This window comes from Hippoglossus stenolepis, chromosome 18 (genome assembly GCF_022539355.2).
Source record: "Hippoglossus stenolepis isolate QCI-W04-F060 chromosome 18, HSTE1.2, whole genome shotgun sequence".
In the NCBI taxonomy this organism is placed as follows: Eukaryota; Metazoa; Chordata; class Actinopteri; order Pleuronectiformes; family Pleuronectidae; genus Hippoglossus; species Hippoglossus stenolepis.
Window position 1 is genome coordinate 8,539,735 of NC_061500.1, and position 15,348 is coordinate 8,555,082.

The window sequence follows — 15,348 nt, forward strand, 5'->3', positions numbered from 1 at the left end:
CATTGCAAGACTCAGTTGGAGGAAGAAATGATAGGGCCGTGAGCAGTGGTGGTGTGTAACTAAGTACATTAAGTGCTGTGCTGCAGTCGTGCACTTGTATTTCAGTATTTTCTTTTTCATACCACTTTCAACTTGTACCCCGCTACGTTTCAGAGGAAAACATCAAAGCTACATTTAGATAAAGTAATTTCTAATATGTAAAATGTTCTTAATTAAAGTTATATATATTTGGTTGTATGTGTACATGAGCAGTGGTGGTATGTAACAAAGTACATTAACTCGAGTACTGTGCTGCAGTAGCCCACTTGTACTATGTACGTTACTTACCTTAATTTTCACATATAATGATTATGTTACTATAGTTTTATGCTCATATCCGTGATAAATAAAATTGTCATTTTCCCAAAAGCTTGAGTGACAAGAATTTGATGACAAATTATTGAAAATCTGTTTTTAAATTTTAGTGCAAATTCTCTAAAAAGCAGAAACTTATTACTGACATGTTTTCTCACAAGTGATGTTGTTCAGATTACACAGCAGGCAAGATGAAACTTTACCCTGTTTCTCATTCAGGGGCAGTGACTGAAAAGTAATTTCTTCTTTTTTTGAATCAATAAACAACTTTCCTCTGAAATAAAAGAAGGAGAAAGCTAATAAAATGGCATTGAACATGAATGCTTTTATTTGCTTTGCATTTCTCAAAACAACACATCAAAATGGTAAAATATTTGACTCTTGTACAGACGATAATTTAAATAAATACAATGAATAATAATCATTATTAAAGGTTATATATACAATATTCACTGCCACTAGATGTCGCACTCCCTTTGTGTTCTAATGATGCAGTGGCCAGGGAAAGCAGCAGCTAAACACACAAGCAGAAGCACAACTGAGTAACTTTACCCTGTATACAAGAGAGCCAGCAAACAAACAATCCAGCTCAGGTTGGAGATCCTGTCAGTGTCAGAGCCTTCGGGTGAGACGATTTGCTCGGTTGTGTAGTGTTTGTTTTTTCTTATTGAAGGAGTAAGCACAGCACGCTCTCATTAAAGCAACACTATGTAACTTTTACTGAGCAACAGCGCCCAGAATAATGGGGATAAAGGTACAACTATCAGGGTGAGGAGTGGGAATGAAGGTGTCACCATTCTCCCTATTTCCAAGTCAGTGTTCCGTCAAGATAAATTTAAAGCTGCTGTTTTAAGGTTAAAAAAAAAAAAACGTAGCATAGTGTTGCTTTAACAGAGCTGTGCTGTACAGAATAAAAATAAGAAGTAGCTGTGATGTCATCTTTACATCACACGCACCCGGACCAGCTACCAAAACAAAGAACAGAGAAGAAAACAGCTGAGACTTCATTCTCTGCTCAGGAAGCCATTACTCCTCTATGTCTTTACTGCTATATTCATATTAAAAACCTTGTATATATAACCTTTAACAAGTATAATAAGCAATATCACCAAAGAAAGACCAAAGGCTTCTTGACTTTAATCTGGAGTATCTGGTATCGGTTACAGGGGAGGCTCCATTTAAATAAACGCATTAATAAGTAAAGAAGCAGATTATTTTCATTTGGCATCATCACAGTCATTAGTGAAAACTTGAAATTGTACAATCATTTCTGCAAAGTGCTTTGTGACAATATGCCTCAAAAAGGGTTGTAATGTGTTTTGTTTTTTTAGATGTTGATGCCCGCAGCTTTTCCTTCACCACATGGAGGTGCAGTTGTATATAACCCAGAAGCATCCCCATATCATCATCTTCATCAGAAATAAATCTATGGCACTACATAAGGATGCTTGATATGTTCTCCGGTAACATACTTGAACTTAGCAGCGCACCGTTTAACCCTTCATTTTAAATACCATGTTGCAAATAATACAGAACCAGTTTTACGCAGCACGATGCAAATGAAATATTCAAAATTGAAACCCAACTGGTGTGAGACGTAATGCTGAGCGATGTCTCACCTCAAACTCAAAGGACAGAACAAACTTTTTGAACCTCTGTATATTCAGAGGTCTGCTGGGTACAGTAGTAAGGCAGTCAGCACAGCCGATACGATTTTAAAAATTGTCGTGGTGAAAAATGTTGCTACAAGAGTGAGGTTCAATCCACCGTCTCCCAGGTTTGTTGTCACAGTGTGAATTGTTCCAGCTTCCAGCGTCTGTCCCATCGATATTGTCTGCTCCCGACTCATATCCAGCACTTTGGAGTCCTTTTCATTTTTTAAAGTAAACCATCTTGCTCAAAGACAGACGGCAGGAGGGAGAAGTCGAAGGGAATGAACTTGACACCGGTTCCGTGGTAGAATTTGTTCTGAAACTCCACCCTGAGTTACAGAAGCAAGCAGGTATGATTTAATGGAGGCACAGTAAATGATGAGGAATGTGAATGCAAATAGGAAAAGTGAATAAAGTGGGTGACAATGGAAAATGAGCAAAATATGACCTTCTTAACTCAATATGTTAAAACTGAATGATAGAATTAGGAATCACTGAGGCTCACATTCAATACCATACATCATAGACATCAGTTTAGATATTACCATAGCTACAAGGACAATAGCTGTGTCCCAATTCAGGGGCCGCCTCGAAGGACTCAGTCTACTTGGCCCACAAAGGAGTTCGTGGGCCACGTAGAGGCCGAACTGAAACCAGACCGTCTGGTCTAACAAGGTTTTCCGTGATTTGCGTCACCAGATTGTCCCGCTCTTACCGCTGTCTCCTAGCAACAGAGCTGCACTTGGACATGACGAGAAGTTTTTAATGCTACTTGGTTTTCTAACATATATTAGTTAACAGTTCAGTTGAGTTCAAGTTAAAGTGTAAGCATCAGACGTTTTGATGTTGTCACTTGCCGCCACCGTTATCCCGTTTTAAAATTGTCACTGAAACGCAATGAATCCTGGGATAGGTTCGAGAAGGATCCACCTGTAAGAGCCTTTGTTGCTCAGGGATGAAAGGACGCATTTGTAGGTCACATTTGAAGGTCACGCCACCGTCAGTCTTCAAATGCAGCCTCCGAGGGACACAGCTAATACCTCATATCACTGTATTCATACTATATCACCGAACTAAAAATTGATTGCTAACATCCAGATCAGTTGTAACTACTGAGACTCACCAGTGGAGGCGGAGAGCATGGAGGAACGCCGACAAGCCTTCCATGACGAGCAGGATGGACACGGTGAGCACGGCAAAGAGGCCAAACACAGGCACCAAGAACAGGACCCCGACTCTTGTGGTGACCCTCAGACCCAGACGCATCACCATGGACCACAACACCTCTGACAGCTCTGTGGAAACCAATGGAAACAAAATCCATTAAGACACACAATAAACACATATTAGCACGTTCATGTTTTAGGCAAAGAAATGCAAAGTAGAAGTCAGTAGAAACAAAGGCTACACCTTTTGTTTTTAAAATGGTGTACACATACTGGGCGCCAGAGTAAACAGGAAGCAGATTGTCTTCGCTGCCGTTGGTTGCTTAGATACAGAAAATACTTCCAACGAGGAATAACAATGGGTGAAAGGTAAAACGATCTCCTGCGATAGCACTTACGGGCGTGAGCCAAGCTGAGAGCCCAGAGACGCAGGTAGGATGCAGTGTTGGAAATGCAGCCCAGGCAGTACTCTATGGTGTGAATGGCCTGGTGCAGGAGCACATCTGCGAAGTCGAACTGTAAAAAATATTTTAACAACACATAAGACACCACACTTAAATAACACTGAACTGTTTGGTGATTCAGAGACTGTATTAAAGATGGGCGACAAGACTGCTCCCCAAAAGTGAAGCCATACAGGTCATAAACCCCAGCTCCTCCATGTTAGCAGATGGGACATGGACCAAACTAAAAAGCAAAAAGTACACATCAATGTTTGTTCAAGTGCTTTTCTAGTTAGTTTGCTTTTAATTTGCTATAATTTATTCTGATAGGTCAAGTGCAAGTATCTGTGGAACTTAAATAACGAGGCTCCATCCCCTGATCAATACTGCGCAGACTCTTGGTCCAAATGATGTCATGATGGTTGTGTTTGTATCCAGGATATTTTGGCTTCTAAATAATGGGAGGACGTGGAGACGTGTCGTCCATCTTTATATAGTCTATAGTGTTTTTCTCTTCTACGACCACTGACCTCATCTTCATAACCACAGCACATTGTCCCATTACCCATGCAAATACCCCTCATGCAGCACACACTCCTCATAACGTCACATACAGTGCCTTGCATAAGTATTCACCCCTTTGGACTTTTCTACATTTTGTCATGGTATAACCACAGATTAAAATTTATTTCATCGTGAGTTTATGTAATGGACCAACACAAAATAGTGCATCATTTGGAAGTGGGAAATATTACATGGATTTCACAATTATTTACAAATAAAAATCTGAAAAGTGTTGAGTGCATATGTATTCACCCCTTTACTGTGAAACCCCTAACAAAGATCTGGTGCGACCAATTGCATTCACAAGTCACATTTGCAAGTCACATAATTAGTAAATAGGGTCCACCTGTCTGCAATTTAATCTCAGTATAAATACACCTGTTCTGTGACGGACTCAGAGTTTGTTGGAGATCATTACTGAACAAACAGCATCATGAAGACCAAGGAGCTCACCAAACAGGTCAGGGATAAAGTTGTGGAGAAATATGAAGCAGGGTTAGGTTATAAAAAATATCCAGAGCTTTGAACATCTCTCTGAGCACCATAAAATCCATCATAAGAAAATGGAAAGAATATGGCACAACCGCAAAACCTACAAGAGAAGCCGTCCACCCAAACTGAAGAGTCGGACAAGGAGAAAATTAATCAGAGAAGCAACCAGGAGGCCCATGGTTACTCTGGAGGAGTTGCAGAGATCCACAGCTGAGGTGGGAGAATCTGTCCACAGGACAACTATTAGTCGTCTACTCCACAAATCTGGCCTTTATGGAAGAGTGGCAAGAAGAAAGCCATTGTTGAAAGGGATCCATAAAAAATCCCGTTTGGAGTTTGCCAGAAGCCATGTGGGAGACACAGCAAACATGTGGAAGAAGGTGCTCTGGTCAGATGAGACCAAAATTGAACTTTTGGCCTCAATGCAAACGCTATGTGTGGCGAAAACCCAACACTGCCCATCACCCTGAGCACACCATCCCAACAGTGAAATATGGTGGTGGTAGCATCATGCTGTGGGGATGCTTCTCTTCAGCAGGTACAGGAAACTGGTCAGAATAGAGGAAAGATGGATGGAGCCAAATACAGGAAATCCTTGAAGAAAATCTGATGCAGTCTGCAAAAGACTTGAGACTGGGGCGGAGGTTCATCTTCCAGCAGGACAATGACCCTAAACATACAGCCAGAGCTACAAAGGAATGGTTTGGATTAAAGAATGTTAATGTCTTAAAATGGCCCAGTCAAAGCCCAGACCTCAATCCAATAGAGAATCTATGGCAAGACTTGAAGATTGCGGTTCACAGACGGTCTCCATCCAATCTGACTGAGCTTCATCTTTTTTGCCAAGAAGAATGGACAAACCTTTCCATCTCTAGATGTGCAAAGCTGGTAGAGACATACCCCAAAAGACTTGCAGCTGTAATTGCAGCGAAGGGGGTTCTACCAAGTATTGACACAGGGGGTGAATACTTATGCACCCAACAGATGTCAACTTTTTGTTCTCATTATTGTTTGTGTCACAATAAAATTTATTTTGCACCTCCAAAGTACTATGCATGTTTTGTTGATCAAACGGGAAAAAGTTTATTTTAGTCTATTTGAATTTCAGTTAGTAACAGTACATAATGGGAAAAAGTCCAAGGGGGGTGAATACTTATGCAAGGCACTGTACAGTGTTCCATTCACAACACAACAGCTTGAAATGTAACATCCAACACGAGGGGCCAGGAGGATGGTGGATCTCTGACCTCTTTGGGGAGAGCTTCTCTGCCGGTTATTTCGTCAAATCCCTCCTCTTCATCATCTTCATAGGCTGGCGCTGTGGAATTATCATCCTCACTTACACGCCTCACCCTCTCATAACCCTGAGGTGTGACAACAAATTTTCATTAAAACCACAAACTGCTCGAGTAGGAGAAAGACGTATGATACTGCGACATTTATTTATTTAGCTGGACTCACTCTGCGTCTGCGCAGGCCTTTGCCTCCACGATACAGCCAGTACAAGTAGAGAGGCTTTCCTAACAGCATCACAGGAACCGACAGCATCGCTATTACAACCAAGAAGATTTGCAGCCCGATCTGTGGAGTCGTGTTAACAAGCAATAAACATTAAGAAGGATTCAAATAGTGATAAACACATATCATTTAAGATGAAACAGAAAACACACACACACACACACTCACCTGTCCTGGGAAGAGAGGAGCGATATCATTCCCCTGCATGACGAACATGTTGATGAAGTGGATGAGGATGCTGGGAGCCTGGCTGGAGTCCCGGGCGCCGAACGCCAACCACTTGTAGATAATCATGAAGACCAGGTAGCCAAAGAGACAGAGCAGGAACAGCAGCTCAGGCAGGAACAGCAGATATACGTTGAATTTCTGTCGGAAGTGCCTGAAAGGGAGAGGACATAGGAAAGTGTTAAAGTGGTCAGTGTATTGATTGGACGTTTCAAAATAAAATACATTGTACAGACGTAGTAAGTATTAATATATGAATAGAAATGGATGAGGATGATGATGATGATGATGATATTGGAATTGACATGTGTTGCATCAAGGCCAATATTACACTGTAAAGCACGATCATTAGTGCCTGATTGTTATTATACCACATTCGCTGCTGAGACACATATAATATAAAGCTGCTATTTCACAAGTCCTTTAAATCCTTTTGGAAAGAATTTAGTCATTATCGGGTAAAGTGAGGAAATATTCTGAGTTAGACCAAATAGTCAATTAATGATTCATTTATTTTTAGAGAAAGTTTCTCATAAGAATTCATAAAATATTAATGACTAAAATTGTTTCAAACACCGGAAAACATTTATTCACTTGTTGGAAGGTGTATTTTTGGTGGATTGTATGTTTGGGTGTAAATTATAGGGCCACAAAGATAATTTTAACTCAATTTGGTAAAATAACATTTTTATTTTTATAAATCCTTTATTATCTTAACTTTCTTTTAATTAATTTTCAACATCCTGTGCTTTGTCAATCACCTGTAGAGCTCTTTGAAATGCATTTGATTTGTTTGAAAGGAGTTTTACAAACAAAAACTTGATTGATTGGTGCCACCAGTTCATTCTGTGTATCGAATTGAAGATACAGAAATTCCACAGGACAAAGTTCAGCACTGCAGTTCTTATCAGTTTGTACTTTTTATTCTCCTCAAATCAGAGAATATTAACAGCGCTTTTGCCAGAGACTATTTTCAGCCGTGGATTTGGTGCACTGCACTTGTGAGTATTTCTGGCTGCAGGACGGTGCACGAGGGAATGACTCAAAATGAATGATGGTGGCCTTTGTTCGCGGTGATGAAGAAGCATTACCTCCAGTGCAACAGAGAGGCTCATTGATGTGTTTTAAAAGAGATATATGCTTTGTTTTGTTTTTCTTTCCTCTAGTGTGTTGTGTAGGGTTTTGTATATGTAAAAGTTCTGCAAAGCTAAAAAGCCCCAGAAATCTGAGGCAAAGCAAGCTCCTCTCTGCCAGAGAAAACACAGAAACACCTTGTCAGTAGTAGTCCACATTTGCAATATGAATGTCAAGCAGCTAGTCTGACAAAACAAGGTAATGTGAGAGTGGAGGCCGATAAGAGGAGCTGCAGCGATGGACAATGAGAGGAAAGTGATGCACATTTTCTGTTCATTAGAGCATGCAATCCTTTTCAAGTAATAACACAAATTTTAATCATGAACCTGAATATGTGGAATAGTTCCTGGGAACTAACAAGCTGTAGCAACACAAAATGCTTAGCAAGCTCTATTTATTGCCCCTTTTGTTCTCCTCTTATTTTACAGTTATCCCGATTCAATTTAATGTATTTCTGATTTGACTAAAAGGCAAAAAGCAATTATCAATATAATTGCCGTGGAGAGAATATCAGTAAAGCCACTGATGACCAATCAAATTGCTGTTTGTTTTCCGTTATTCTTTCAAAATAAAACCCATCCTTTCCTTTGTGGTGTGACTAAAGGGGACAGTGTTTGCTGTGAGGGCTCAAAAACGCTGCCTGAGGAAATAAGGTCAGCTGAGTCAGTGATCTCTTTTAAATCCCTTCTTAAAATAAACTTTTATCAGAGAGCCTTTCCTGATTTAACCGGAATTTTAATTCTATTTCATTGAATTTTAATTATATTTTATTGAATTTTATGAATTTATTTAAAAGAATGTTATGTCTTTCAGAGTTCTTTTAAATGAATATTGTCTTTTAATATTTGTGTTTCCTTTATTTTTTGCTGTGATCATGACTTTATTTCCTGTCTTTTATTTTGCTGGCCTTGGAAAGCACTTTGTAACTTAGATTTTGAAAAGTGCTCTATGAATAAATATAAGTTATTTGCGGGTGACACATGAACAAAGGTGATGAAAAAACGACTGACACAGATTCTGGAGGCACTCACAAGTGATTGAAGACACTCAGCACCACTCCAAAGCTCATGTGGATGACCCCGATGACAACGGACATCTTCATCTTGTAGGAGTTGAGGAAGGACAGTCGGTTCACCGCCATGTTCCATATCTGATTAAACATTTTTAAAAAAGCATTTCAGTGATAATGATACGACAGTGAAGTCAGTCATATTCTGACTTTTCTGTTTAAGGGCATTTACTCACAGGATCAATTCCAAATGGGTACGGTCCAACGAAAACACCACTGACATTTGGGTCTAACGTGAGCAAAGCGTTTGTTCGGAGCGTTTTGTTTCTGTAATATAAGAAATTTTGTGTCATTTACCAAAATGTTTAGAAATAAAGCGCCAAAAATATGATTGTGATTGTGTGTATTCGTTTATTGACAACTTACGTCCACTGCTGATTTGTGAACATAGCCTTCACACTCCAGCCGGAGCCGAATATGTTGAGAGACTTGGAGAAGCAGTCGTTGTAAATGAGCCCGGTGTAGATGGAGAAAAGCCCCATCATCAGGATGATGTAACGCCCGTTGAAAAACGTCGTCCATATCTGGCAGCGACAAACACAGGTATCAGCCAAAGGTGATTCACAATAACACCACCTCTGCATTATGGATGAGAGGAAGACTCGCCCCCCCACCTCGTTGCTGGAGCGTTTCTTCTTCTGCTTTTTTTCCGTCAGCACCATCCACAAGGCAAAGAGGCTCATTACCATCCCGTGTCCAAGGTCACCGAACATCACAGCGAACAGAAAGGGGAACGTGATGATGGTGAAGGGAGCTGCAGGTAAGAGACATGTGCTCAGTGCACTGACTCAGAGCTTCTCAAGTGAAGAGATACTTCCCTGTTCTTTTAAAAGACAAAGCAGGAGCTCTTACCTGGGCTTACCTCGCGATAGTCCCCCACCCCATAAGCCTCCACAATGCTCTGAAACCCAGATGTGAACTTGTTGGTTCTTAACATGGTCGGTGGAGGGTCGGTGCTCGGGATGCGGTTCACAAAGGATGGTACAGTGGCATCACCTTTTCTCTGATGAGGAAAAACACATATACAGTATGTGTGTGAGAATGGAAGTAAGTGAGTAAGTACATTTGATTCGAAACTGCACCATTTACACCATCTTTTTAGCCTGAACGTCCTCTGATATCCTCCTCTGCTAGCATCACTACTTCTGCTAGCATCACTACATCCGCTAGTATCGCTACTTAGAGTTGAAACCCCAAAAGTGTTTTGTGGACTCACACTTCACCCACCCCTCCATCGATATAGTGGTGAGAAGATAATGAGTGAATTAGCATTTTTCTATGAACTATCCCTTTAAGGGGACCGAGTGCCATATTTTTCACTCACCGCTCCCTCTTCTAGCGCCCCCCGCAGGTTTGCCAGGTCACTGACGGGACACCACACTTCAGCGATCAGACACTTGTTGGTGACGTCGAAGCTGCAGAGGTTAAGGATGTGGTGGATGGCCTTCATCTTTTTCACCTGCACCACCCAGGTGTAGACCGACTCTGACGCTTTCTGCAGAACCTGCCTCAAGTAGTCCTCAGTGCGGTGCAGCACCTGGAGGAAGCACCACGTATTAACTCTCTGTGTGTGGACATGTCACATATTCCTGTTTGGATCTGAGGCTTTAATGCTGCTGTGTGTGTGAATCCTACATTGTTAAGGTCCTGGATGCGTGTCTTTAAACTGTCCAACACATCTGCCCGCTCCTCATCGTTCTCAGGGTGTGGATAGAGGTGGCAGTGGTAACTGAGGACAACAAAGACGGATGTCTTTGGTAATAATGAACCAGAAGACATCAGGTATTTAAACATAAAACAGTGTGATGATGGCGTTCTTACCAGTCGCAGATCTTTTGAACTTTCTGTCCGATCTGGTCTCCCCAGAAAGAGATGAGAAACACGACACTTTTGCTTATCTCACCCTGAAACAACACAGAAAAGACAAGTTATTATTAAACTATTGAAAAAGCCATGAAGAGACTGACATATTAGTTGGTTGCATCCTTCGGAGGCTGCATTTGTGGACTGATTGCATCACAGCGGCACAACTAGGCTGTCGCGTTTCGAAAGGTTCCTTCAAATGTGTCCTTCCCTTCCCGAAGAACAAAGGGAATCCAACGGATGGATCCCTCCCGGGGCCAAACTATCCCAGGATTCATTACGTGCCAATGACACAGTTATTGAGCAAACTATGCTGAATGCAGTAAGTGCAGCTGCTCTAAAGAGCTGACGATGCAAATAGGAAATCCTCCATAGAGACCAGCCTTTCAGAACAGCCTTCACAGACTACTCGGTCTACGGAGGCCATGTCTTCGTAGATCGAGTAAAAGTTCTCTAAATGATGCTTCCCTTGCTTTGGGACACAGGTTGTAAAGTTGACCCCTTTCAGACTTGGTATTAACATCCATCCTCCATACCCGGCGTGAACAGACAAACCTTTACACCTGTGATCGGATCTCTCAGGACGGATGTTAATACCAGGTCTGAACAGGGATGTTAGTGTGCAACTTACCGTGTCAAGATCGGTGAGGTTCTCATCCACTTCTGCGTAGCTGAGGATGGTGTAACCTTTACACACTCTCCACAACATGCGCTCGAAGGCCTCGACCTTCACCCGCTGGATAAGACCCGACACAAACCTGCGGCCAGGAGAGAGTCAGATTAGGTTCAGGGCTCGTTTCTCTCCGATAACGGCAGCGTTCAGACGATGACGTGCTGCAGCTCACCCCAGCTTGGCTCCAAGTCTTTGCATACCGGTGCATCCGCTCACCGAGTCGGTCTCCATAGTGGGGAATTCTTCATACTGAGGACCAATAGCCTCATGCTAATTATGAAAAGGAACACGTTTCGTTGATGACAGTTTACAGTAACAGCTTTTATGTTTATTTTCTCAAACCCCTCTCGTCACTGATGCTCTTTATTCGCTGAGTCTCTCTTTAACGCTGCAGCCTGGGTGAGTCAGGTGCTGCTCGTAACGGCTGCAGTGCGACCGTGTCATTAATTAAAGTCAACGCTACCTCTACCTCCGTCGCCAAGGGAAACAAGACACGTCAGCAACGAGAGCAAAGGATGCTGCTGTCGTGGTGAAGGGAAGCATCTTGAATGAGATACAAGCACAAAGACACTCACTCTGGAGCGGCTGTGTATGAAGGTCCGCGTGATCTTCAGCATGTGCGTGTACTCGGTGAGCTCCAGGAGGTTCCGCCGAAGCTTCTCCTTGTTCTTCGCCACCTCGCTGAGCTCCATCTCCAGCCGCTGGAGCTGCTCCTGAACATCACACCGCTCAGTTACCACAGGCACCGCCAATTAATCATGTGACTGACAGCAAGGTACGACCATAAATCAAGACTGTGTAACATCTGGTGAGCGGCGGCCACTGTGGTTATGACAATCAGGGGAACAACTGTTTACCATGTCGCTAAAGTGCAAAGGGGTTTCAAATATCGCCAGAAGAGAAAATGAGTCATGACAGCAGATATATGACTCAGTAATGTCTTTGTACACCAACACTTACCAAGGTTTGTTAACATTAGCTACAATTAGCAATTATATTTCACTGGTCACAAGAGACCGAGTAATGCTGCAGCTGCAGAAACACTTTAAATTCGTATAAGGAAGAATGTATTATTCAAATCATTTGTCTCTATATATGTATGTATGAACATGTATTTATGTAATGTGTAGTGTGTGCTTGTGAATATATTTTGGTAAATGCAATAAAATATAAAGGTGGAAATAATTAACTGAATAATGATAACTAGAGCCCAACCGATGTATGAGCCTTTCACAGACATATTAATATCGGCGTTAATGATTGCCTATATGAATACTTTCATTTTACAGAATAACCAATGCAGATAATATGTGAACATATGTTTATATTTTCTTATTCAATTTCTATATGTTTGTTACGTGCATTATCAGAGCATCAGTACATTTAAATTCACACTATTGTCCTAATTATATAATATACTGTGTTATAATTGGTTTTTGGGAGCATCCAACTTATGTTGCACTTTTCAGAAACCTGGATAAGCCCTCAAGCTAAATGAAACCATATTAGTGTGGTCTGTAAAAACTCATCTAAAGTTTCAGGTCACTCTCAGACAGAAAGAGCCTAAACTTATGTTATGTAACCGTTCATCATAAAACATTTTTTTTAAAAGATGATAAAAGTGAAAGTCTGGCAACGCAGTGATGCAGATGATCACTTTTATTGTCTTTGTCATCTTCCATTACTGATGATTACATGGAGAAGCTAAAAACAGCAGAGTCAGGCAGCCAAAAACTAAAGTGGGCTTTCAGCTGCTGACGTGAATCAGTCTGTACAGACATCACAGACACGCTGGGTGACCTCCTGATGTCACTGGGAATTAGATGAGTTTTCCAGCCAGGATTCAATAACAATGTGTTCAGACATTGAGGAACCTGTATCATTTCATGGAATCTGGGATATTGGTGTGAATATAAACTTACTCAACTATATGTTATGAGAGGTGGGTGCTCAAATGGGGAAATCAGGTTGAAAATGAAACTTACCATGATCTCCAGGACTTGTCTGGGAGGTGGAGCGATGGGACTCTCTTCCTCCTCTGGAACGGCTATATGAGCCTTCTGGATTTCCCTCAGCAGATAACCTGTCGACAGAAACACGCTGATGTGATGGTTTGTTTTCGTGGTAATTACTCGATCACTGAAGTGTCAGAGCTGGCTGTGAAATCTTAAATCTCAGAGGGACCGTTCTGCAGAACACAATGGGCCTCGAGCTGCCTGCTATATATGATCAGCTGTGGGGGTGGTGTTATACGCTCAGGCTGCATCCACAGGAACCAGCCCAGGTGCTCCGCTCTCTTACCCAGAATCCTCTCCATCTCATCGCATCTCTTGATTTCGCTGACGAAGCGCCGCTGGAACGAGCTGACACTCGGGTTGAGCTGAAACCAGAGGAGCATCATAGGTCAGGTGGCGGCGAGATACCGCATCAGTCGATGGACGTGCATCGATAAATAGTCTTCTACTGGTTACATACAATATGAAAATGTTGCTTAAATACTTAAAAAAACTGTTTTCATGTACATCTACCTCATCACACAATAAGTACAACTTTAAACCAGTTATCTGTATAGATTTTATAAATAGATACATTTATAGACAGACAGACAGACAGACAGACAGACAGACACAGACAGACAGACAGACAGACAGATAGACAGATAGACAGATAGATAGATAGATAGATAGATAGATGGATAATTAGGTAGATAGATACGAACATTATTCTCTCAATGGCTACATACACTGTCTTTAAAACATCACAGACAGACAGACAGACAGACAGACAGACAGATAGACAGACAGACAGATAGATACATAGATAGATAGATAGTGGGAAAATAAATGGTTGGGTAAAATTAATTTATAGTAATTAATCAAATTGTTCTAGCTGACAGAGATTAGTGTGTGTGTGCATCATCCTCCTCTTCATCCTCCTCCTCCTCCTCCTCCTCGTGTATCTACTCACATCTCGGAACTCGACCAGCCCCAGTTCTCCCAGCTCACTGATGCAGTCATATTCAGAGCCGGACTGCAGGAACAGTTGCGCCAGACACATCTCCTCACTCCGGAACACCATCTTTATTCTGAGCCAGACAGTCCGCTCCGCTCCTTAGAATAAAAACCAGACAACCCGCAGCCGCTCACTGCGAACCGACGCAGGGCATCACAAATGCAACGAGTCTGCGCTTAGTCGCGTAAAACCCCCTTAACCAATTAACCTGGCCCCCGAGGGATTAATTATTCTCCATCGTTATTGACGCTTCTCGGGAGGGAACGTGTCCTCATTCTGTGTTTGTTTGGTTTCTCCTCTGCGCCTCTCGGTGTCTACGGCAGAAACAATAAGAAAACAAAGGCAGAAACCTCCCTGATGCACCTCCTGCGTCGAGCGACCGCAGCGACAGGCGTCATCCCGCGCGCTCCTCTTCCCCGGGAACACCTGTCATCCAGGCGCAGAAACACGCACAAGCACGCACACACACACACACACACGCGACGACGACGACGCAGAGAGACGAGCCGCAGGCAACAGGCTTCACTCCGACTCAAACCGTCCACCGGACCGAAGAGGCCGGACGCGTCCAGGGAGAGAAGCCGCGGACACACTCGGGCTCCGGCCTCTGCTCGGAGCTGCGTCGCCCGGCAATTGACACGGATTGCGTCTCCGGGGTTGCCAGGTATGGTCGCATCCCGCTAAATTACCCAAGAGTGGACGTGGCATTCACAGACACTGGCTAGATAGGAGATAACCCAATAATAACTACAACAACAACCATTATAATACTACTACTACTACTACTAATAACAGTTATAATACTACTACCAATAATAATAACAGCTATAATAATAATGATACTAATACAAATACTAGTAGTAACAATAATCTGTCCAATCAACATGTTATTTGTTGTAATTCAGTATAAAATGGTTTATTTAATCTCTTGATGTTTTGCTGCTCAAACCAAAGTCTGTGTGAGACAGAGACAAAGTGAAGATACAATGATCCACAATCACAAATAAAGAAAAACACAACACATCTTAACATGTATAATAAATATGATACAGTATATTCATCTCTAAAACGGACTCCTAAATCATTAGTATTATAATGCAAATTTAACATTTTTGGTTTTGGCATTCTTTGCAAAATTATATTACTATTATCCTATTTATATATATTTATAAAACGTCCTAAA

At 41.9% G+C, this 15,348-nt stretch overlaps 1 protein-coding gene across 2 annotated transcripts; it reads right to left on the reverse strand.

Moving 5' to 3' along the window:
• Positions 1-659: 659 nt before the first annotated feature.
• atp6v0a2a (ATPase H+ transporting V0 subunit a2a) lies at positions 660-14,817 on the reverse strand. 2 transcript variants are annotated; one of them, XM_035141530.2, is made up of 20 exons: positions 14,121-14,817; positions 13,455-13,533; positions 13,139-13,236; positions 11,729-11,866; positions 11,326-11,402; positions 11,112-11,238; positions 10,439-10,521; positions 10,253-10,346; positions 9,942-10,154; positions 9,470-9,620; positions 9,232-9,371; positions 8,984-9,141; positions 8,794-8,884; positions 8,580-8,698; positions 6,358-6,568; positions 6,133-6,252; positions 5,919-6,035; positions 3,571-3,688; positions 3,130-3,301; positions 660-2,335 (listed from the first exon to the last, which is right to left on the reverse strand). In XM_035141530.2, the coding sequence occupies exons 1-20, from the start codon at positions 14,229-14,231 to the stop codon at positions 2,233-2,235; spliced, it is 2,520 nt and encodes an 839-aa protein (XP_034997421.1). In that variant the 5' UTR covers positions 14,232-14,817; the 3' UTR covers positions 660-2,232. The 2 variants fall into 2 exon arrangements, with proteins under 2 accessions (XP_034997421.1, XP_034997420.1); XM_035141529.2 differs by having other exon boundaries at positions 11,326-11,423.
• Positions 14,818-15,348: the final 531 nt, after the last annotated feature.

Coding starts and splice junctions, on each gene's coding strand:
- atp6v0a2a (XM_035141529.2), bottom strand. CDS start 14,231: ATGGTGTTCCGGAGTGAGGAGATGTGTCTGGCGCAACTGTTCCTGCAG. Junction 11,424..11,728: donor TCATACACAGCCGCTCCAGA/GTGAGTGTCTTT, acceptor TTTCATAATTAG/CATGAGGCTATTGGTCCTCA. Junction 9,142..9,231: donor AGAAACGCTCCAGCAACGAG/GTGGGGGGGCGA, acceptor TGTCGCTGCCAG/ATATGGACGACGTTTTTCAA.